This window comes from Crocodylus siamensis, chromosome 1 (assembly GCF_052110815.1).
Source record: "Crocodylus siamensis isolate JL-2025a chromosome 1, ASM5211081v1, whole genome shotgun sequence".
NCBI lineage: Eukaryota > Metazoa > Chordata > Crocodylia > Crocodylidae > Crocodylus > Crocodylus siamensis.
In genome coordinates this window covers 135,090,728-135,115,412 of record NC_143395.1, presented here as the reverse complement: position 1 = coordinate 135,115,412, position 24,685 = coordinate 135,090,728, and the positions used below count along the sequence as shown (strand labels likewise).

At 40.1% G+C, this 24,685-nt stretch overlaps 1 protein-coding gene across 3 annotated transcripts; it reads left to right on the top strand.

Annotated features, from left to right (window-relative positions):
• The first annotated feature begins 96 nt into the window (after positions 1 to 96).
• PHF10 (PHD finger protein 10) lies at positions 97 to 24,440 on the top strand. Of its 3 annotated transcripts, XM_090043428.1 has the most exons (12): positions 97 to 395; positions 4,477 to 4,583; positions 5,171 to 5,301; positions 7,544 to 7,627; positions 8,959 to 9,092; positions 10,615 to 10,764; positions 12,328 to 12,437; positions 14,878 to 15,031; positions 17,054 to 17,209; positions 22,035 to 22,143; positions 22,426 to 22,614; positions 24,210 to 24,440. In XM_090043428.1, exons 1-12 carry the CDS (start codon positions 129 to 131, stop codon positions 24,293 to 24,295), a joined length of 1,677 nt encoding a protein of 558 aa, XP_089899554.1. In that variant the 5' UTR covers positions 97 to 128; the 3' UTR covers positions 24,296 to 24,440. The 3 variants fall into 3 exon arrangements, with proteins under 3 accessions (XP_089899554.1, XP_089899563.1, XP_089899573.1); XM_090043437.1 differs by lacking the exon at positions 7,544 to 7,627; XM_090043447.1 differs by lacking the exon at positions 17,054 to 17,209.
• The last annotated feature ends 245 nt before the right edge of the window (positions 24,441 to 24,685 follow it).

Genomic DNA, 24,685 nt, shown 5'->3' with positions numbered 1-24,685 from the left:
GGGTGCCGGTGCCGTGCCCCGTCCTGGGCGAGCGCGGCCCCGGGGGAGGGGGCCCAGGTGCGGGCGGCGCGAGGCGGAGCGAGCACAGGGGGCAGGCCCGCGGGGGTGCGGCGGCGGCGGGCAGGGGGATGCAGGAGGCGGGCGAGCGGCGCGGAGGCCGGACCCGGGGCCGAGGCCGAGGTCGCGGCCGGGGCCGCCCCCTCTCCCCGGCAGGGGCCGCTGCTCGCGCCGCCGCGGGGGCCGGGGGCGGGGCCGTGCGCAGCGCGGCGGCAGCAGCGCCTCCCTCCGCCCAGCCCGAGCCCGCGGCGGCGGCAGGGACGGGGGTGATGGCGGCCGTGCTCTCCCCCAGGGTGTGCGACAGCGACCCGGCCACGCCCGGCGCGCAGTCCCTCAAGGTGAGCGCGGGCCGAGGGGCGCGGGCGAGTCCGGAGCGCCGGCGGCAGCTGCGCAGGCCGGGCCCAGCCCCGCGGCCCAGCCCCTCCCCCACGGCCCCGGGGAGCCACCTCAGGACCAGCACCTTAGCTAGACTCCTGGCAGCCCCGGGTGAACTTGTAGTATCCGGCCACCCCTTTGCAAGAGATGATGATGATAATAATAATAACAATTGCCATTTTGGCCCCCCGCTCTCCCCCCTTTTTTCCAGATCCTGGGCGACCGCCCTTTCTGCCCGTGTCTGTGTCCGGCTCTGTTTGTGAGCCAAGCCCAGGGCTTTAGAACAGGAGTCCGTGGTCAGGGCCAGCCCGTCCTATCCTGCAAAACCTGTGGCCGCAGGGACCCCCTGCATCCGGACACTTGGTACCCCTTATGCCGCCGGCTTTACATCTGGTCGCTTGTTGCCCTCCTGCCGCCGGCTTCACATTGGGCTGTGTGCTATCCCACCCCACCACCACTGGCTTCTTCAGCTGCTCCCCCCTCCTTCTGGTGCTGGCTTCTTTGTGGTGAGGGGCCCCAAAATATTGTTGGTCAGCCCTGTCCATGGTGGTTCAAGCATGGCTGTGGACTTACAGAGCACTTTGATCCCCTCTTTTGTTGGGTCTTTCTCTTTCTCTCCCTCTCTTGGTCCTAGAATGGCTGGTGGGGCATGACAAAAAAGACTGGGCTGCAGGTGAGGTGGATCTGGACAGAGAAGGAAATGCTCTGGATTTCATGGAGGTGTGGAGTCACGTGTTTAGGAGATGAACCGCCCCCCCCCCCCCAAACAAGCCATCCTTTACAAGAAGGCTGGTCAGGCTCAGGTGTCTGTCCTGGAAAGCAAGGATTCCGGCAACAGCTGGGGAGGTTGCAGAGAATAATCAGCTGAGCAGGCCTCCAAGTGAGGTGCTGCAGTTAGGAGGTGACATAGACTTGCTCTAGTATTTTTCTGCAGTACAAAAAAAAAAAATGGAGAGAGAGAGAGAAAACCAAGAGCTGACAGTTTCTAAGGGAGCTTCCAGTCTAAGGAGTGGGGCCTCCAGGGGCCTTCTAAAATGGTAGAGAACCACTGTGCTACGCTGACGGACCCTCTCCTACTCTTTCTGTTTCCCATGCGTGAATTTAGAGGCTGGGATCAAGTTGTTTTTCAATCCTTTAAAAAAATTTTTTTTTTAAATTAAGATATGCAGCCAAACTTATTTTTTTTTCCTCTGGTTAGGAAACCTCTGTTCCATTCCTCTCATTATTCATATGGAGGGTTTGTAAGTCTTCTCCCATTTTTAACCTTCCTCCTTAAATTAAGAACACCAGAACCAGTTGTGGTATTCCAGTGGCAGAGAGGTGGTATAATCACACTGCTTCATGCTATCTCTATAATAAATCCAAGAATCCTGTAGCATCTTGTAGCATCTCGCTTTGAGTTTGTGCTCAACTAATTATTTTCCTGTGACCTTCCCTGCTGTCCTTGGAATTACTGCTTTCCAGGGCGGAGGCCTGAACCTTTCTTGTAAAGGTGGCTTTTTGCTCCTAAATTCATGACTTCAGACCTGGGTGAAATCCAGAACTTTTCATTCTCTATCCAGATCTGTGTCACCTGCAGCCAAATCTTTTTTTATGTTAGACAGGTGATTCTTGGAGTTGGTAAGAGAGTACTGTTAAAATAATTTCGGGATTAAAGATAATGAATTCAAGAGGTGTTCCTCCTTGGCAAGCCCTTGAGGAAAGTGCAGCTGTTTTGGGGGTAACACTACATCGAACTTTAGATTCAATCCAAAAATGGAAACTGTAGGTCTAAGATGATAGTTATTGGTCTTAGCATCTTTCCTGGCATCGTTTCAGGTATTGTTGGAATTGGTATGTTTGCTGATGGAGATGGGATAAAAATACTTCAGCAAAAATCACCAGAGTATTACGTCTGTGCGCTCATTGTATCTGCTTAATATGATATGATATGTGCATAGCCCCGTGGTTCTTTCAGCCTTCACTCTTAAGCGAAAGGCTTTCTCGTCTTCGTGCTTTCCATCTTTGAACTTTTATTTTAGTGTCAAGGCTGAGTGAATATATCGTATTGATACTTGTTTCCATAGTTTTAGGGCAAGGGTAGACAACCCCCAGCATGGTTGCCAGAGCATGGTACGTGTGCCTCAGGGTGGACAACAGGGAAGGAGCTGCCACAACAGGGATCAGGCCCCTAGCAGCTCTCCCACTGCGCACTCCAGTATGCCAACATCTTACAAGTCAGGGTTGCGGTGTTTTTGGCACTCTGCTCATAAATGTTGCCGACCCCTGTTTTAGGGTATCATAATAAAATTATTAAGATGTGGAGTTTCATCCACTTCTTTTCTGCTTCCCTGTTCCCTTTCCCTTTAAAACTTTTTTTCTGTTTTAAAAAGGATGCCATCAACTGAAGATCTGTTAACTTAAAAAAAAATCTATTTTCTCTGCCAGTTGTTGTGCAGAGTGGTCTGCAGTTAAGTTTTGCCAGTGTAACTGGATTGGTGAGGAGTGGGTATGTAGGGAGGACTTATACACCAGAAAGAAAGTAGTGCTGCTGTAAAATACCAGTGTTGCAGCCTTCAGAGTAAGGCAAGTATAGAGCATCTTAAAACCCTATCCTTCACTCCGTTGTGGCCCTGATAAAAACATGCCCTTAGGCAATCAGGAGCAGTTCTTATCTGTCACTTGGTGGCAGAAGCTACAACCATCGAGGTACTGAACGTCTGGACTAGGTCTGGCCTTTGGATTCTGTGTCAGTGGTCTAAAGGGGAGGTGGTGGGTCTTGGGCAGCCTCCACTTCCCTCCATACTCCTGCCCAGGTGTATGCATCAAAGGTCTTGGTGTGATGGTCACAGGACTCCATATAAGCAGATTCATGTGACACCTTATTAGACCTCTTACATGTACACCATGATCCAGAGGATCAATGGTTGCCTGTTACTCCTACTACCAGTCTAGCTGTACTGGTAAACCCTTTAAATGGAGAAAAGCCCTGTCTTTCCCTATGTTATATGTGCTTTTGTTTTCTTTGACTCTGTATGAAAGACCTATACAAATGAAAGGGGGAAATGGGCTGTAGATGAAGATCCATCAAACAAAGTAAACATTAGATTAGATGACATATTTTTGCTATGATTACATGCATTCCATTTTATTTCTACCTTTGAATGTCTGCCCCTGAGATCTCACCACAGCCTATATTCTAAACAACATCTCTTCTTTTGCCATAAGATCTCTTGCAGTCTGACTGGCAAGAAGTGCTATTGATGTTATCATTTGTATTCTGTGATAGCTCTGTTTTGAAAAGCAGGTTCCTACTACCTGTATTTTTCCAGCTGCTTTGCATCAGTTTCTTTCTCTACATTCTCTTCCTGAAAGGCACTTACTCTGTAGTGCTATGTTCAGAGCTTTATATAAATTATTCATGGTTCCTTTTCTACGTCTAAGAAAGTGAATTTTTCTGATACTTTAAGGGTGATTTTATATATATATATATATATATATATATATATATATACACACACACACACCATCATTTTGCTGCTGGTGCTATACCGTGTTCTTTGATTTATATCAGCCCTGAAGAAAGACTGGGCATCTCTGCATTGCCCCCAGGAATCCTGAGAGGGATATTTATATATCTGGGGGAGTTAACCATACTCCCTGTTTTCTCTGTGCTTTTCATAGAGTGCTGTCTCTGCTGATGGAGCTGTGCCATTGAGTGCATGGGAGATGAGCAGAATCAAACCTTTGTCTAGTCCCCACTCTTTTCTCACCTGATTTAAAGGGTTGGTTGAGGACATTAGAGTGGCTTGGCTTTCCTTCTTGTACTTTTACCCATTAGGCAAGTAGCCAGCCAGTGCAGGAGAGCAAAGTGCTGTGCAAACTAGAGCAGTTTGACTTACAGGAGACCGATTTGAAATAGTGTGGTAGTTCTAGGGGGTAAGTTTATTCTGACACAGAATGGCTGACCCCAGAGTTTATTGTATTATTCTTTAAAAGTGGTATTATAATATATTGAGTACTGGCTAGATTTTTCTTAATGCTTGTGCTCCATGTTTATTGCAGGATGACACAGAAGAAAATTCAAATGATGGCAGCCAGCCTTCAAAAAGACGACGTATGGGCTCAGGGGACAGTTCTCGAAGTTGTGAAACTTCCAGTCAAGATCTTGGGTAATATTGTTGTACTGAGGTTTTCAAACAGTGCTTCATTGCATCTTTCTATAATTTTAGCAAAGAATCAGTGTCTCTTTCTTTTCACGTGTTCAGACGTTTCTCTGACTTCAGTGACAGTAAATGAAATGAATTTGGGGCAACTTACATGCTCTTTCAGTAAAGTTTTATTTGGTGCAAGTTTAACTGAAATATCCTGAATGTAATTGTGTCTGATTGTACATCTCAGATCTTAAAATATTTTAAATATATCTCAGTAAGAACTTTTGGAAGTCCATGCCAGCATTTTCTTGTTACCTTGTCACAACTAATACATACCTTGATTTTTGTGTCCCTTAATACTATGAGGAATGCTAGCTTTGTGAAAGAAAGCCTAATGAAGTGGAGTATGCTTCATAGTTTTGAGACAAGGTAGGAGGAGGCTGTTTTCTGAAAGGTAGATCTAACTCGTCATGGTTTTTTATTGACTTAAAAAGAAATGAGATCAAATTGTAGAAATAAGGCGTTCATAATGATTGCTTTGACTTAAGTACATCCATGTATAAAGCAAACAATTATATAACAAGTCTATTGTCTTTTATGCCCAGCTTTAGCTACTTCCCTGCTGAAAATCTGATAGAATACAAATGGCCACCGGATGAAACAGGAGAATATTATATGCTTCAGGAGCAAGTCAGCGAATACTTGGGCGTGACCTCCTTTAAACGAAAGTATCCAGGTATCCATTTTATAAAGTCTGTATAAAAGTATCTACCAGCCTGTCCAGGTTTGAATTGCTATTTTTTTAGAGTACAGTACAATTAAGAGGCAGGCAGGGTTCTTTGAGTAGATGTGGTACCTTGTATAAGACCAACTGAGTAGTTGGAAAAGGTTCTTAGCAAACTTTCTGGCACAATCACCCTTCTTCAGGCATAGGAAGCCTCTGCTGTTCTGAGACTCCCAAGGAATGAGAGACGGTAAAGGTGTGACAGGATGTCAGTGAGAATGTAAATAGTAGGCCTGTGCGAAGTGCCTAATACTCGCTTTGGATTCGGCCGATTCAGGGGACAGTGATTCAATTCAGTAACTTGAATTACTGTCCCAAATCCATTCTGCCAAATTGGCTGAATCTCTGAATCGAACAGACCCCATCCCCTGTGCACTCTTGCTGCCCCACTCGGCCCCAGTGCCTGGGCTCGTAAAAAAAAAAAAAAAAAAAAAAAAAGCTGTGCACTCACCGACTTCTCCTGCAGGTGGGGGGGGTGATCCCCACTGTCCCGCGCCGTGTTGGGGGAGGTCTGCCACAAGCCCCCAGAGGCCCCCAACAGCTGATGCAGCATCCAGTGAGTGCAGGGCTTTTTTTTTAAGAGCTGGGATGCTAGGGCCAGGTGAGGCAGCCATGGGTGGTGGGGCTGGGAGAGTGGGCGGGGAATGAGGGCTGGTGGCAGAGCACCCCATACAGCACAGGGCAGTAGGGGGCAGCGAAGATCACCCCCCCTGCCTGGCAGTACCTGGTGAGTACAGAGCTTTTTTGTTTTGTTTTGTTTTTTTTTAAGCGTCGGGACATTGGGGCTGGGAGAGTGGACGGGGGTCAGGGAGCACTCAGAGGAGCTGGGGGAGCAGGCAGGGGATAGTGCCTGGTGGGGGTCCCCTCATGGTACCCTTTCCCGTTCTCCAGCCCCCCATTTGCCCCCACCCTGCCTCCTGCTTACCAGCATGGAGTCCGGGTCCCTGTGGTGGTGAGTGGGGACTGCCTGAATCTCCTTCGAATCTTTTTCCAAATTGGTTTGGAGGCTTCAGATCATTTTGCACCTTTTTATTGATCTCCCAATTCAATTTGGATTCGGAGATTGGGCCACTGAATCAGGCTGAATCTCTTCGAAATCGAATTGGCGACCAAAACTTCCCATAGTCGTAGTAAAGAGGTAGACATTAGGAAAACGGAAGTTTTGCTCATTCTCACTGATATCCTGTCACGCTTTTAGCTTCTCTCCTTTCTTGGAATCTCAGAACAGCAGAGACTTCCTAAGCCTGACGAAGGGTGATTGGGCCAGAAAGCTTGCTAGGATCTTTTTTCCAACCACTCAGTTGGTATAATAAGATATTACATCTACTCAAAGAACCTTGCCTGCCTATGTCCTTAGACCAACACAGCTACAAATGAAAACCCAACAGCATACAATTAAGAGAACACTAAACCCAGTGTATTTTTTTCTCATTTTTTAGTCCCAGTAGTTTTGTTACCCATCTCATTTTCAGCTAAGGTTTTCATTTTGAAATATTGTAGAGGAGTCTGATTTCCGTTGATGGATGCTTAACTTATTTTGTTAAAGTCATCCCTGATTTTATTTTCTAGAATTGATTATAATTGTTACTTTTGATTTTACTCAGCCTAGGCCATGTGACTGGATTTAGTTTATCATTCTAGGACTCGGACAATAGTGCATTACAGTACATCCACACTAGAAAAACGTTAAAATAATCGGGGCGTGTAGCCTTTACTTAAGTACCAATTGATTTTAATTTGGTTCTCTCTCATCATAAACTGTTCTGGTCCTTGTATTAGAATTGGGGAAGAAAAATCCATGTTAAAATTATTTTTGTCTTTTTTTATTAGTCAGTCACCTTTTTAATTCGAATTCATGGGAAAATTAATTATTAAAGCTGCCACTCTAAATGAACTGTTAACAGATTCATGTGTGCATTTGTGCACACAGGTGTCAGTCAAACTAATACACCCTTAGATTACATCCTTGTATATATTACTGTTTTCAGACTACTTCTGTATAATTGTAGGTACAAAACTTATAATTGTATAATTGGTACACTATTAATTAAAACAGTGTATAAAATCTGAAAGAATCTGTAAAAAACAAAACAAAACAAAAAAACCCCTTATTTGATTTAGCTATAGAATACCTTTTATGATGCATCTGGAAGTGGATAACAATACACTTTGCTTGGTGTTTTGTCTCCTGGAGATTTAGAGAGACGAGATCTATCTCACAAGGAGAAACTCTACCTCAGAGAACTAAATGTCATCACAGAGACTCAGTGCACATTAGGTAAGAAAAAAGGCAGCATGTTTGAGTTGCATATGAAAGCAGACAAAGATAAAATGACTTGGTTGCCTTATGTTATAATTTATTTGTGCTTTAAAAATGGTAGAATCAAGTAGTTCTTGACTCAGCACCTAAGTTCTGAAATTAGAATTGGTTTCAATGATACTTTAAGAACACGTAATCATTTGAGCGTAAGACCTCAAATAGACTACTAGTCTTTGTTTTTGACCCATTCAAATTACTTCATTTATAAAGGAAGAAGTTATTTTGCCAACATCTGCCTTTCTTCTCCACATGGAGAAGAAACTCTCCTTAAGAAGTCCCAGGGCTTTAAATGGAGCTCTGTGCAGGCAAGAAGTTCTGCTGAGACAGATGAGCTTACAGGTTTGAGGTCCTAGAAAAAACAAACTAAAGCACTGAAACACCTTTGTAACAGCATAAAATCCATAACACTGTTTGCATTTGATCTTTTCTTTAAGAGTTTTCTTCTTCCCCTTCTAATGAAATGACACTAGTTTGACTTACTGATTAAAGAGTATATTTCCTAATGGTTGTCTTTGATCCAAATCCACACAACCCTTTTGTTTTGCTTTATACAAAAAGCTGATTATTTTATAAACTTTGAAATTATTTCCCATATGTTTTATTTTTTGGAGGAGGGAGGGTTTAGGCATTTAATTGATATATATAACAGCATCTTAATCAGAATATCAGTAGGTGCTAATTTTGAACAGTGCTGACTTTTGTCTGTATTTTGTCTCTAAAATTGGGGGTTTTAGAGAGAGAACTTCCATTCATGTCAAAGGGAGATTTATAACCACACACATCCCTTAGGCTTAATGATTGAAAATAAAAAGGATTTTGATTTGCATGAGAAACTTTTGAGAGAAGGATTGTTACATAATTGCAAACATCAGAGAGAAATATTCTGTGTATGTTCAGCTGTCAGCTTTATCTGGATACTGTTACAATATGCCAGGGCTGTCTGGCTGGTGGCCTGTAGGCTGTATGCAGCATGCAAGGGTTAACACCTGGCCCTCAGTAGCTGCTACTCTTTCAGTGCTCCAGCTGCTGCTGCCACCAGGGTCTCTGGGCTGCTTCTTCCTCCAGCTTTTTGCCCCCATGCCTGGGAGTAGGGTGTCACACTGCCCACATCATGGGGAGAGGGATCTAGATAGCTCACATGGCATGCAACCCAGAGGGCTGTGACCTCAGTGGGGTGCAGCCCCTGGTCTCAGAAGCTGGACAGACCTGCTATAGGCCAGAATCAAAACAATAAATGGTTCACAGCTAGTTTTGCCAGGTACTGTCATTAGAGTTTTTGTTTTCTTTAGGTTTAACAGCTTTGCGCAGTGATGAAGTAATTGACCTGATGATTAAAGAGTACCCTGGAAAACATGCTGAGTACTCTGTTATACTGCAAGAGAAAGAACGTCAGCGAATAACAGATCATTATAAAGAATACTCTGTAAGTCAGTGCTACTAGTTTAATTCTATAACCCAGCGGTTTTCAACTTTTTTTAAGGAGTGTACCCCTTCTGTGGGTGCCTCTTCTGGACTGTACCCTCTTCTAGCTGGGCAGTGGGAGTTGGGGAGTTGATAACGTCAGCACCCACCCCCCCACCCAGCTGGCTGTGGGAAGATCTGCAGGGGAGGGGAAAGGGCCACCGGGCGTGGGGCAGGGCTGGGACCTGGCAGGGATAGGGAGGGAGCCGAGCCAGACCCAGGATCAGGCCAGGGTCTGCTGTGCTCATCCTTTCCCCTGCACCCGGGGCCATTGCCCGGCGCTGGCACCCCCCGCACCAAAAAATATGTTGCCCCCGGCCCAGCTGCCTCCCCGCCCCAGCGCCGGCCCCTCACCATCTGGGGCCTCCAGCCAGGAGACAAAGTGGGACCAGTCTTGGCTGTGCCACCGGGCTGAAGGGGACAGAGCCCATGGGACCCCCACCTCACCAGACCCTGCACAGCCGGGGCAGGACATGAGACAAATCAGCAGCTTATCCAGGAGGAGATAGTGGGAGCATGTGCCCCTGGATCAGTGTCGGGTAGGATAGGCTTCTGCTGTGGGCTGTGGCTGGGCCAGCACCAGGCTCTTCCTGGGCTGGGGGCGGGGTGTGCTGTGCTCCGGGTGGGTGGCAGGGGTGCCGGGGGTGGTGGTGTCAGGTGGGCTACAGTGAATCTTGGGGTGGCTGCAGCCCCCTGCCAGCACTGCTGCTGCCCTCCGCAGCGTAGTCCTCCCCCGTAACTGGGAAGAGTGGTGCAGCCCTGACCCCAGCCCGCAACAGGAGCCTGCTCTGCCCTGTACAGATCCGAGGGCATGGTTACAAACAGCCAGATGCGAAGCTGGCAGTGTGGGGAGCTCACACGTTGCTGCCCTCATTGATACACTCCATGTTGCTGCCAGATGCTGCCTTCCCGTGCCGCTGGCTTCATGTGCAGCTGGCTGTCAGCACTCCGTGCCCCCTCTGGCATGTGATGGTGGTATGGGGAGCTCAAATGCAGTGGCTGCCCCTATTGCCATCTATACACTCGGAGCCACACATGGGGGGGAGGGTGTGCTGACAGCCAGCTGCCACACGTGATGCTGGTAGCATGGAGAAGTGGGTATACTTGGGCATAAGAAAGCAACATTTGCACCCATCAGCAGCATGAAGTGATGGATGGTGGCAGCCCTGCCCCCCCGTGCTGTTGTTTCCCAAGTACCCTCACTTCTCTGCACTGCCAGCTTCCCATCCAGCTGGCCATCAGCACTCCCTACTTCCCCCTGGCCAGACGCACCACCACTTCCAAAGTACCACTGCTTCTCCATGCTGCCATTGCGTACCCCCCCGGGGCCTTCCCAAGTACCCCCAGGGGTACGCATACCCCCGGTTGGCAACCCCTGCTATAACCCATTAAGCAAGGGACGATGTTTTTTTTTTGGGGGGGGGGTTGCAATTTATAATTTTATAGGTATGTTCTGTGAATTAATAAACTTGTTTTTATTGCAGCAAATGCAGCAGCAGAACACACAGAAAGTAGAAGCCAGTAAAGTTCCAGAATATATTAAGAAAGCTGCCAAGAAAGCTGCAGAGTTTAACAGCAATCTGAACCGGGAACGAATGGAAGAAAGAAGAGCCTATTTTGATTTACAGACACATGTAGGGTGACTTAAATTTATTGTCAATGACAATAGGCAGCTTGTTTGTTTTAGTAAAAATGTCAGTGTTTTTGGTAATGTTCTAATTCTTATCATCCTATTCACTTGTCTTTTTTAGAAAAAATGCCATATTTACCTGAACCGAAGATGATCCTGAATTCAAGCCACTCCGCCCTCCCTCCCCCCCAATAGTTTGATTTTATACATGACAAATGTATATATGTGCTATAAATTTCCATGTATAGAGAGAGTCTCATTTTTGGTGGATTGTCTCAAACTTGTCCCCATCCAGATTGCTTTAAACTGCTGGCCCAGTGGGGAAAGCATGGTAGGAGGGGAAACAGTGTGGGGCATAGGCAGCTTGCTCTTGCCATCTGCCCCCCACATCCCCACATACACACTTCCACCTTTCCCCCTCCCCCACCAATCAAAACATCTCTGAAGAGACATTTTAATGTCAGTGTTATTTGGTTTAGAGATGAGGCATAAGTGACATAATAATAGAATGTAAAATAGCAAATAGAAGGTCAAGTTATTTATTGTTTCTATTACCATTCCTCCAAATACAAAAACTAGGGGACATCTAATGCAGTTAGAAGGCATCGCATTTAAAGCTGATAGATTTGGGGGGTTTTTTTTGACAAAATCGTTACCTTGTATAACTAATGGAGTGACAGTTTCCATGAAGCAATTTTACTTGTTGCTTGGTGAAAATAATGTCTACCAGGGATATTTGTCACAAGGTATTATTTAGATGTATTCTAAGAATGGTCACACATTTATATGAATACAAATATATTCCACATTTCTAGTGGAATGATACAAGTTTATATCAAGCTTGTATCAGAATGCAAGCCATTCTCTACTGTCTGTCACAGCTCAATAGCCTGAATACAGTTAAGCAGACATTTTTTTTCATAGGCAAATTTTTGCATAGTGAACCATTATGGAGATTTTAAGCTTTTCTGACATTGGTCTCTGTCAGAAGCAGAATAGTGGGTCACTGATCTGGTCTTGTTATGACTGTTCCTGTGCTTTTCTATTTGTTTCTCTTATATTAACCTAATGGCTTTGTATACAAGAGCGCTTTTAATGCTAGGTTTTCTTATCATCGTTACCATTCACCACCACACAGGAACAGCAAAATTTTGTTTTAAAGATGTCCCGCATAAAAACTAATTACATACCATTTGAGCTTCTAAGTAAAGTTATTTAAAATTGAATAGGAAGGAGTATTTTTTTTATTCTATCGCATTACACAGTCTTGGTGCTATACATAAGATTAGGGTTTTATATATACATCATACTTACTAGAAATTTATTATTTATATTTGATATAGAATTTCATTTTGTTAGTAAAGCTCTAAAATATTATATTCCATGAAGTGCTAGAAAGCATATGGGAAACTTAACTCGACTCCTGTAATATAATAAAAAGGAAGAGATTGTATGAGATGTGTAGAGAGAGAGAGAGGGATCTTATCCATATTTGAATATGGGAAAAAACACTATTTTAAGAGGAAAAAAAAAGTGTGGAAAATAAAATTGTGTTGTATCAATGCAGATTATCCAGGTGCCTCAAGGAAAATACAAAATCTTACCTACAGAGAGAACAAAGGTTAGTCCCTATCCTGTGGCTCTCATACCAGGCCAGTTCCAGGAGTACTACAAAAGGTACTTTGAAAGTCTAAAAGTATGACAGTATAAAAGCTTGTGTTTTATATTACATTAATCTACTTGCTGTATATTCTACAAAAAAAAGGAATGTTTATTTTAAAATATCTGAACTGATTTTATGCTCATATGTTCTAGTCTGACAGCCCAGGGAACTAAAGCCTCCTGTTGACAAAACTAATAGAGCAGTGGGGACTGAAGTGCAAGCTGCTTCATACTGTGGTATCAGTGTACCTCAGTATTGTCTTGGAAGGACCAACTGAACATGTAAAAGGAGTAATTTACTCTCCATGTCCAATAAGTCCTTAGCATCTATCTGCTAGTCCACAGGCCAGATCCCACAATTGGATCTGGCCCATAGACAATGGAGCTTCAGTGGTGGGTCTGCTTTCCCCCACAGTGCTGCAGCAGGGAGGTAAAATGCTTTCTTAACTGATGATCAAAACTGTTATGTAAGTACAAAGTGATCTCCAAAATGTTGTGTTTTCACCAAAAAGGTCATGGCCATACGTAGGAATATCTATTCTGTATTGTCCAGATTATAAATCGACCCCAGATTTTCAGATTCAGTTTTAGGAAAAACAGCTCTTTACCCATACTTATGGTTTTATATTCAGAGGAGGTCCTTGAACTGTAGCTATCCTTACAAAAATCCCACAGGAGAATCTGAAGACACTGAAAACATCCCACATTGAAAACGCTCCTGATTTAGTAATTTTATTCCTTGCACAAAAATGCTAGCAGTACCCAAGTCAAGATTGCTAGGGGCTTTATTAAGGTTGATTCAACATGTAAGTTGTGCAATTTTTATGTTCTTTTGGACAGAAAAATAAAATGCAACGTATAAATGAAATAATATGGTATATTTCCCATTCGTCCTTTTTAATATACACTAAAATTAACCCTTACTTAAAATAACACAGCTACGGAGGCAGTATCTGAAGGTTCTAATTTTTTTAAAATGTTTGATGCATTGGAATGTACTAATTCTATGCCTGTAAATTTCATGTGCATTTAAAATGAAAGGATCATTTTGCTGAAACAAGTGCACAGCCATTTCTACACGATCTTCCTTCCAAACAAAAATAATTTGAAATATGCATGGAAGTATAGTCAGCCCCTCAGAAACTAGAAACTTCGAAGAAAAAAGATAAAGTAATCCCCCCATGTGCAGATAAATCTTAAATCTTTCTATATGTTTTATAAAAGAATCCAAAATATTTGAAAATTCTCATCCTTAATTGTGGGGGTGGGGAGAGGAGGAGTGCAGCATTTATAGTATTGACAAATAAAAGATGTGTATTACATACCCTTTAAGCTGTCCCAGGTCATAAGCAAACCATGCCAGCAACATACCAAAGTCTATATCAAGTTGAAACCAAACAGATGCTTTAAAAAAAAATCAGATATTCAGGAACCTGGCTATACAGTGGTCTGGTCTTTACTGTTTAAGTTTGGAACTTAATTGAAAAAATTATAAAGAAAATTGTACATGTGTCTGTACAGAGACCAGGTATTTATAAAATAAACTACATAGCCTCTTGGTTATAATAACCCAGCTTGTATTGAACCCTCTAAGAGCTGTTAGTAAACATGTTGGTATGGAATGTCTAAATTTGGCTTTTGGTATGATCCGTTAAGTGAGTTCTTAATTAATTGTCATGATCCTCACCTTCCAGTACAAATATAAGTGTAGTTGGTATATCTGTTTTAATCAAGTTTCTGTTCTATATTAATTTTGATTGGGGTGGGAAAATCATTCTAAGTTTTGTGAGGTGGAACAGAACACTGAATGAAATGCACACTTAATCTGTCTCCAGGAATAGAGCAGACAGTTGCTTCTACTCTTTCTTCTGTACTCATCTAGTCCTTGGTCTGTATCTGATCCCTTTGTCTTCAGTGGGATTCTGCATGGACAAAGGGCTTCAAGGTCTCAGATTCTGATGGAGAGCTGGAGATCTAGAAAGTTATTTCATTCTGTTCCATATGACAAACAGAACACAAAATTGAAACTCTGGTTTCTGAAACTCTGCTTCTATGTTAATCTTTCTCAGATAGTTGGAAAGACCTACCAATAGATTGCTTAGACAGCAAAAACTAAAACTTGATCCAGGTTCACTAAAGACAAATGAAAGACTACCACAGTCTTTAGAGGAATTTGTATTGGACCTTCATTCTTAGTATGTTAGGGAACATGCAGTTCATGGGACTGGTGGTAATTTAAAAAAAAATATAGCAACATGTTATCTGAAATAGGGTGACAGTTATGACAGAAGGATGAGGTGTTTGCAGAACTGTTTGTATTCCTGAGTGTGCATGCAACTTTGGTGATCGTACTATTCTTAAAGGCTTTGAATTTATGCAGATTTAAATTATTTTTTAACTTGCACTTTGCTTCTATTCCCTTTACAACAGTTAATTTAATTATTTTTGGCTTCAGATACTCCCCAGATGAACTTCGTTATTTGCCATTAAACACTGCCCTTTATGAACCACCCTTGGATCCAGAGCTGCCTGCATTGGACAGTGATGGAGATTCAGATGATGCAGAAGATGGTAGAGGTGATGACAAACGGAAAACTAAAGGCAATTCGGTGAGATAAACTGAAAGGTGTTCTTCAGGAAAAAAATACCATTCTCTGTCTTCCACTTTGGTCAGTTTCTGTAGTTGCTTCCCTGACATCTTTAACATCTCTTTCCAGTAGAATTTAGGGTTTGTTTTTTTTGCTTCCAGCTCGCTCTGTTGTATCAAAATAAATCACATTTCATATTCCCACATTCATTTTATTGAATCATTGCTTATTGCCAGTTAAAAGAAATCTACATTACTTTTGGGTGATGTCGTTTTCTCAGTGTTTAAAGCAGGCTTACCACACACAAACTGAAATGTAGTTGAGCTCTCCCATTATTAAAGTGTCCATTTCTCTTGGCAGTCAACTTTCAGAAGCACATTTTTGTAATTCAGTGAGATCCCAGTGTAAAATCTATAATCCATTTAAAAATGGTGTAATTAGACATCTTTATATGTTGAGTAGCCAAAAGGCTGAGTATAGCCAAATACAAGAAAATTTTGTTTAAATATTCATAGTCATTTTTTTTTTATATAACTAAAGGGGAAAAACACTTTTATTTAATTCAGGCTATGTGTTTCCAGTTCCTTTTTTCTGCTCTTGGTTCCTTCCTGCCATTAGGGGTATAGGAAAGGATATGCGACTGGTCAAATGCTCTCTCCCAGGGCACAGTACTGCATGCAGCCTTCAACCAGGAGGTAGTTCTGAAATTAGAAGGAGCAGGGAAAGTTAGAGACAAGGCACTTGTTGGTCTATATGTGCCCTGCTTATGGCTATATTCTTTATTGGGATTAGACTGTGATTAGTAAAATTCTTTCTTTATGAAGACAGGTATATCTTTTGGAGTAGGGTGGAATCTCTATCTTTAGGAAGACCTGGTTGCTCCTCCCATGTTAATCAGGTCCAAGGAGAGAGTTTTGCATGTTTGTGCCCTGCTTCTTTCCCAGGGTTTTGGGGTGCCTATCAGCTTCCCATCTTTAAACCGGCTGACAGTTTCAGGAAACTCTGTCATGGCTTTCATTTCCAAACAGTTTCAACTGAGTTGTCTTATGTTACCTGCCCCTCTGAAAGAACTCAACAGTAGTCTTTAAAAAATGTGAGAGAAGATGCATCTCCTTCCCCTTCACTTTCTGTTCAGTATCTCCTACAAAACGTCCCTCAAAAAAACCCAAAAATAAAAATCACCCACCATGGGACATGTCATTTGCTATCATTATGTAGTTTGCTTTGCTTGTGTGCTGTATTCCTTCTGCCACCTTGTGTCTATCTTGTCTATTCAGATTGGAAGCTTTTCAGGGTATGTACTACCTACAACTGAGGTAAAATGGTGCCTATTACTATGGGGCTCCATTGTTGGTATATTGCAAGCACTTCTGTTATAAAGTATGATTAGGAATATTTCTGTGCTGAAGCATTTGGTAGGCCATGAGCATGTTCCCAAAGAACTTAAAATGACATCCATATTGATCTCTTGGTCTTCTGCCCCCTACCCTAAACATCCTTTAATGGCCGCAGCATAAATTATGGTGCGTAGTTGTGTGTAGATATTCACAATTACAGTGTTGGATGTATTTAATGGCATTTCTCTGCAATCAAAAGTAAATATTCAGATTGCACCTCAAGAGAATATGCAATGAGGGTGGAAGAAAAATCTCATGGATGACACAGTTTGGTACTGCATTTTTTAACAGGTAGACAGCACAATTTTTAGTTTTCTATTTTGTTATCTGCAAAAGACACCATAAAGGTGGAACAGTTAGCAAACTGGTAAAATTGTTTTGCTTTTGCCAAATTTTTAAATGAACATTTTTTTTTATAAAGAATAAATACTGTTGTACTCCCTGCTCTTACATCAGGTTCCTTTGGAGAATACAGGAGCCTTTCTGCTGGGAATACAAGGAGGAAGAACATTCTTTACTTAAATACCCTCCATGCTTTTATAGACAGTCTAGTCTTTTTTTTACCTAGTAGGTTTTATGGCTTAGAAAAGACTTGTGTGTCTATCCAAAAAAAAAAAAAAAAGATATCATGGTATTTTTATTATAGGACAATTCATCTGGCAATGTATCTGAAGGGGATTGCGCCACTGACAACCAGGAGGATACTTTTCAGGGAAGACAAAAAACAAGAGACAAAAGTGCTACTCCAAGAAAAGATGGTTCCAAACGTTCTGTACTGTCCAAATCAGTTCCTGGGTACAAGGTAGAAGAAAAAAGCCCCTGATTCAGCTTCTTTACTGACCAGCCTCTCTCCCTAAAATATTTAACTTCTGCTTTTCAAAAATATGGAACTTCTGCTTGCTGTACTTCACTAGCTGCTCTCCTGTTGTGTGCTCCATCTGTTTGTTTCCTTACTTCCTTTTTGCTTTATTTTATTAGGGGCTCTTCTGTTACCCTGGCTACAGAGTGGTTTCTATTTTTGTGTCTTAGCTGATTTCTGAGCAACTATAGCACCAAAATCCATTGCTGTTGCCAAAAAAAACACCTTTAACATAGGAGTCTGATTTACTTGTCAGTGTAAAACTGGCATTAAGTATTAGCTATTATTCTTACTAGTATGTATTATGGCAGCAGACAGTGAAATCAGTGCTGTAAAGTGCAGCTATGTGGCTTAAATCTGTATTATAATATACTCAAACAGTCTTTCATCCTGAAGACTGACCAAGTGATAACTATGTATAGGTATTATTTCATATAGCAACAAACATTGGCCTTTTTTAGGGTGGAATGCAAAAACTAATTACAGTTTAAGTAACACTACACAACCACTTAGGACAGGATATGGAGAATATCAATTTGTCCAGTTATGTTAAGGGAAGAATTTTGATAGGTAGAATGCTTTATACAAGCTAAAGCTTAGCTAGAACTTGAGGCATGTTAGCACCTACAAAACAATGGCTGTCAAACCCAGGATATAATCCTCAGCATTAAAAATTTAACACTAGGATTTAAACTATATTAGGAGAAATTCAAAATTATATGCATGATTTAAATATGTTATGGACTTGCATATAGACAAATGATTTGAGGTGTAATTTAATATGTTTAAATAACATCTTGCCCATCCCTGTTTGTTTTTAACTGTTAGCAAACTGATTTCCAGGAGAGCAGGTTCAGGCCCCTGGTGACAAAATATGTACCAGCAAGGAGAGGTGTAGATCATCAACTAAGTGTTTACTGGGGGGAAACTTAAGAAGCAAGGTTTTTTTCTGTGATAACAATATTATATAGTCTAGAAAATCTTGAAGCAGCAAAGGTAAGATGCTGGTAGTCTGAATTTTATATCCAGGATTGTTTGCTAACAACACAAATTTATCATTCTTTAATTAAAGTAACTTTACATTGTATTAAGAAGGTAGTCTCCAACACAGTTTGGACAGCTTCAATTAATTGGGAAAGATGTTGATTAAGCTGTTCTGTGATAAAATAAATGCATTTTCTGCATTTATAAAAACAAGCAAACTACAACTTTTTGTTTCCTCCTTTTAAGGATTTTACTAAGAATTATGGAAATTCTGGAGATTATAAGTGTTGTAGTAGACCTATATTTTTATATAAGTCATTTTGCTAGATAGTCATTGCAGATGCAAACTTCTGCCAATATTTGTAAAAACATGAAATCCAAAGATGAAGCCTGAAGAAGTTTTAGCTTTGTTTAATATTACATTAGAGATTGTGTGCTACTGATTGACGGAAGACGGTGCTTCACTTGGGTATGAGGGCCATGACATACTGCCTGTTTGATTAGTTTATTCTATTTAGTGGCCTTGAATGTTTAGAGAGGACTGATAAAACAACTGTTACTAAGGTTCTGAACTCCTAAATGTAGAACTGTACATACAGGTAAGCCAGTACTACAGTTTGAAAATGGACCCTAATGGCTATTACCTGCTAGTTAAAAACTACCAATTATGTTAATAATGGAACAATTAACGCGGCTAGCTTAAAAACTTACAACGCCAAAATATTTTTGTGATACATCGTCACAACTTCAGCATAACTTGTGTTACTGAAAAGTGATGCTTCATACTGATATCTTAGAGATGATAAATGTTGTGCATTGTTTTTTGTTGGGAGCGTTTAAATATTTCAATATACCCTATTTTATGAAGTAGCATAATTGATTTTTGAACATTCTTGTTAAAGAGTTTGTCTGGGAAACCCCCCCCCCCAAACAGGTATTAATATACCAGAATGTGCCTAAATGTAAAGGCACTTAAATTTAAAAGCTATAAACTGCTCTTAAATGCCCCTTTGATGTTTTTGGTAATATTTTGATCTGTATCATTCATTAATTTTGTCCTTATTTCTGATAGTCATTAGGTTACATTTCAAGTAAAAGTGAAGGATAATGGCTGTGAAATCAACATGCAAATACATAGTTATAGTCAATACGGTAGAAGTATTACAGTGGAATTCCCAAGATTACCATTTTAAGCAGGAAAATTCATGTATTTTGTATTAAGCCAACTGTATTAAGCATCATTTTAAACTGAGAATGGTTAGCATGTGGTTCACATTTCATATGTCACAAAGCCTTTGTGGCAGCAGTTAATTGTAGTAGCACGTCCTGCATTGCTCTTACAGGTTTCTGTTCTCAAAGTAGAAATATTTTTGTATAGTAAGCTGCAATGCATTGGGATACTAGGTTCCCCCAAACACTTCTGGTTTGTGTTCACTAAATATAAAAATGGGGAATGCCTTGTGTTGGGGCAGTAATGTTTCATAAAAAAACTCATGCTTATTTGACTTGTTGGAGTACATGACTTGAGACTGAGCTGCAGTGCAGAAATTAACATTACAGCAAAAATGATTTGGAAAGCAAAATGTAGAAAATAGTAACATGGAATATCATGATTTCCTGTTAGGTGTAGACTTTTTTCAGTATTCCCCAAATACCATTTAATTTCTTTAAGATGGTAAACTAACTTAAATTGCTTTGAAATGTGAATAGCTCTGTTTAGTTTTTGTTTGTTTTCACCTTTTATAAGAGAGTGCTTTCATGTGGAGCGCTGTCTGAGTTTTTAATATATTGTGATTTCTTCACTCTTTCTAGTGAACACAAGTTAGTGGAATGGGAATAGAGAGAAGTATTAATAATAAATACACTTATGTCAGCTTTTAATTTTAGGATTATATGTATTGGAGTATTAACTGCACATACACTAACACAGGTACAATAACCCAAAGTTAGTTCACTTTAGTTTTGGTGGAGTGAGAGGGAGTTTGCTGCTGTATATTATGGCAGCAGAATATGAATTCATAACAGAATTAGAATTTGGATTAGAGAAGTGCACTTGCTATTTTAGAGCAGCTTGTTTTTTTTTCTTAGATATGGGTAAAAAATACAACAAAAACCTTACTCTTAGAATGTAGCAGTACACAAGAGGGTAAACACTGCGAAACTGATAAGGTTTAAGCATGTGCTACTGTCCTTTTGTTGGGAAGAGCAGGGTATAAAAGGTATACATGTAGGACATGTAGAATAGTTAACAGTAAAGATTTTATATGTATGTTTTCACTTCCATGATATTTATTATTCTGTAGAGACATTTGTGAATGTTAGACTTCTCTTATCATTTTATTATATTTATGTATAAAACAGGTTGACTATGCTTTTTTAAAATAAATAAGCAAAAAAAGTCTTTATGAATGCCTCTGTCATCTTTTGAAAAGGAAGTTACTCTTTAAACACCTGTTGTGCTTTGTTTTTTGTTTTTAAATCTTCAGGCCAAACAAGTTAAAGGAGGCTCCAGCCACATTTTAAGATCTAAACGAGATTTAATAAATTTAAAAGAGTTCTGGCAAATTAAGATCGGTGAAATATATTGTATTGGCAAGCGTTAGAAAAGTGATGGCTGATAAAGTAAATGTATTCAGAAGATATTGTCCCTTTTTGAATAAGGCCTGTTGAGTGCTTTTCCCTTTTCAATAGTTGTGTTTTCTACTTCCATTGTTATTACTACCATCTTAGCTTGAAAAACACTACCTCTTTCTATTTGGCAACTTTTTCTCTTTATGAAACAAGTCCTGTTAAAAGTCTCTCTTTCCTCAATTCAGAAACACACAGACTTTAAAAATATCCAGCACTTACAGATATAAGACCAACAAGTGATATCAATTCAAACTTATTTCTCACTAATTAAAGTGTGCATTAAACTGCAGCTGGTCATAGTGGACACAACAACTTAGTGCGTCCTTGATAGTTTTGATGACTTATTACTGCTTTTCAACAAGGTTAAAATTAGTGTTTGGTCACAAACTTGTAACACAGTCCTGGTAATCTCCTAGGATTCAACCCCTTAGAATTGCTCTCTGGCTTTCAAATAGATCTGATGGATACAACCAGGCACTTCCTTTCTCACCTCATCTTAAGTGTAAAATTGTAGTTATAGGTACGTATAAGTGTTCTCCATAGCAACTACAACTATAACTTTGCTTATAGGATGTGGAAAAAAGAAACAAAGAGCCTGATTAACACAGCATGCATCTAACTTGTCAAAAACTTCAGAATTTAAAGCTATACAAATTAAGTGTGTGAAGTTCTTTTTGACAATTTAGTGTTAAGCTGCCGTGCACATGGATTAAGTATAAATTTTGCATTTTTAAAGGGTATTTGTTTCTCCGTACATATGGAATCTTATGAATTTGAAGACAGATACTATCTTTCATTCCTTCAACACTTCAATGATTTTTTTCTTAAAATATCATCAATGATCTATTGCATTTATTTACATTCACTATTAAATGAAAAGTTAGCTGATATTTTATAGAAGAAAACTTGCCTACGCTCTTGTTCTGCTTAGTTGCAAAATGATTTTACATATAGCTTATGGCACATCTGCTTTAAAACTAGTGTTATGCCTCTAAGATTTTAAAATAACCACTTTATGTTTTAAGATTTCCTTCAATCACATCAAACAGAAAGCTCATTTATTTGCAAGAGTTAAGAAGATGCATTACATTTCCTGTTAAATCCATTAAAAGTTCTTCTGGCAACAATTTATAGCCCTCTTCTACCCTTCCAGCCAAAGGTCATTCCAAATGCTATATGTGGAATTTGTCTGAAGGGTAAGGAGTCCAACAAGAAAGGAAAGACTGAAGCACTTATTCACTGCTCCCAATGCAACAATAGTGGTAAGTATCTATGTATGCTATAATGGGATATTAAGGGGTTTTACTTGACAAATCTTAGTAGAAATATTTTATATACTGTATTTGCATACAAACAATTGTCACCTTAAGAGTGATTTTCCTTAGTTTCCTTCAAATTATACTTAATACAGCATACTAGCACATATTGCACCTGAGTCTCTTAGGTGAGCTAACTTAATATTATGAAGTAGTGAATACAGCAGATTATACTAATTATTTTAGAATTGTATAAAAATACTAGTAATAATATTGATTTTAATTTAGGCCACCCTTCTTGCCTTGATATGACTCCGGAGCTTGTTGCCATGATTAAGACTTACCCTTGGCAATGTATGGAGTGTAAAACATGCATTATATGTGGACAGCCTCATCACGAAGAAGAAATGATGTTCTGTGATGTATGTGACCGCGGTTATCACACCTTTTGTGTGGGGCTTGGTGCTATTCCTTCAGGTAATGAAGAAAAACTAGTCTCTCTCCTTAAGTGCTGGGGCTTCCCTCTAAGGGTTGGGGGCATAGGGTAGATTAAAATGAGCATTATGTCAATGCCTAGTGTAATAGACATTCACTCCAAAGACATAACAGGTTTTTGTGGGGGGTAAAAGGGTTCTTTTTTATTTTTAAAAATTATTTATATATGTAATCTACATGAAACTTAGAAATTAACCTCAAGAAACAGAGGCAGAAGCATGTTGTTTACCTTAAAAGTATCTTTGCTTGGGCCTAATTTGCATACTTGCAGAACAGCTTTTCACAACTGAACTTTTCCAGCCAGGAGACCCACAACATCCTTTAGCTGTCCTGACCAATATGAAGTTTTGCTTCTACCTGGGAGAAATTTTACAATCGTTGACTTTTCCTTTGCCTAAAGAAAGGTGTTTGAGCCCAAAAGCTTGCAAGTAATAAAAAAAAAAATTGCAACTATCTAGTTGGTTTAAAAAAAGATACCACCTCTTTCTCAAGAGTTTTGGATGCCTTTGCCTCCAGACCAACATGGCTACAACCTATATACTCAAGAAACAGTATTTCTAGTTTCAGAATTTTATAAGAAATAAAACTGCTTCTCTCAGGGCTACACTTTTTTCAGGATATTGAAAATAGCTATTTCTTAAAAGAAAAAAAAGCCCATGTAAACTGTGTTCCTGCATATTGCTGGACCACCTTTAGCACTGTTTCAAAAGCTTAATAGGAACATAAATACTTTATTAAAAAGGAAAAGGAAAAAAAAGTTTGCATGGTCCTTGTAATGCATATGAATACTGTGACTTCCTCCACTCCCCCCAGCTTCTTTTTTTTTTAACATCATGTTATAGAGCTGAGACAGGATGTGTGCCATAAAGTGCATGCAGTAATTCACACCTCCTTTAAATGAGTACAAAAAATAGTGCCATTCCTGTTAGGTATTATTTCACCCATTTTATGCATATGGTGACATAACACAAGGCAGTGGTGAAATCACAGCTAAAGAACTAAACAATTGGAAGTACTCTCAGAATCTAATACTAAATACACAATCTAATTCTAAATAAATGATGCCAAATTTTAGGTTCATTAATAGTTAGCAGCTTTAAGTTCCGCAGTGCTGGCCCTCCCTGTATCTACAGTACTTTGAGTCCTAAAAATGTCTTCTTGCAGTTAATTAATTACCAGCTACTTTCAATGCTGCTGTATACTTCCAGATACCTTATGCGAGTAATTTAACTTCAGACTTGTCCCACAGCAGCGCTGTATGTTACACATACTAAACACAGTGCGTAAGTACCTGATACTGCTCTATAGCTATTAAGACAGTTATGCTGTGATTAAACACCACTTGTACTACTACCCTCTAGTAGTATTGAAGCTTCTACTGGCCTTTACATGAATTAATGTATTAATACTTTGATTGCTTAAGAGACTCTCTTTAAAAGAAAAAGGTTAACTGGTTTTTATTTTGAATGGAACCAGAAGAGTGCAAAAAGTATTCAAGCACCTTGTAACAGTGAATAGGTGTCATAGGAGCCATAAAACATTTTCTACTATAACTAATGACAACTTTGCTTTCTTAGGTCGCTGGATTTGTGACTGTTGTCAAAAAGACACCCCAGTACCCAGGAGAGGAGGAAGAAGGGGGAAAAACAGCAAAGAGGGATAAAAAAAAAAGTCTGCCTTCCAATACTGTTAACTGTATACATTAAAGCAATACATTTGGTGCTATTTAACCAGCCACTCTGTAAAAGGAACAATACCACTTTTTAAAAATGAAATAAAAGTTTAATTTTGACTATATAACAATTCTTTAATAGTAAGGTTATTGGCAATGTTCTGTCATAGCTGTTTAAAAGGAAACCTCACATTTCCATTGAAAATGGAACACTTTCAAGGAAAGTCTGAGTAATTGCATAATCTACTGTATAAACAAGCTTATAGCAACACTTAACAGATTCTGAAGAAGTTCTGAATAGCAGTAACTTCTACCTAAAGAGAATGCTATACAGCACTTAAGCTATTTGTACAGCAATCAATTTTATTCCAATAAAGCAAA

What these genes read in the sequence shown, in the direction of transcription:
- PHF10 (XM_090043428.1), top strand. Translation starts at nt 129, where the DNA reads ATGCAGGAGGCGGGCGAGCGGCGCGGAGGCCGGACCCGGGGCCGAGGC. An exon ending in CCGGCGCGCAGTCCCTCAAG is followed by an intron (nt 396 to 4,476) that starts GTGAGCGCGGGC and finishes TGTTTATTGCAG; the next exon opens with GATGACACAGAAGAAAATTC. An exon ending in AATCAGTTCCTGGGTACAAG is followed by an intron (nt 17,210 to 22,034) that starts GTAGAAGAAAAA and finishes CTACCCTTCCAG; the next exon opens with CCAAAGGTCATTCCAAATGC.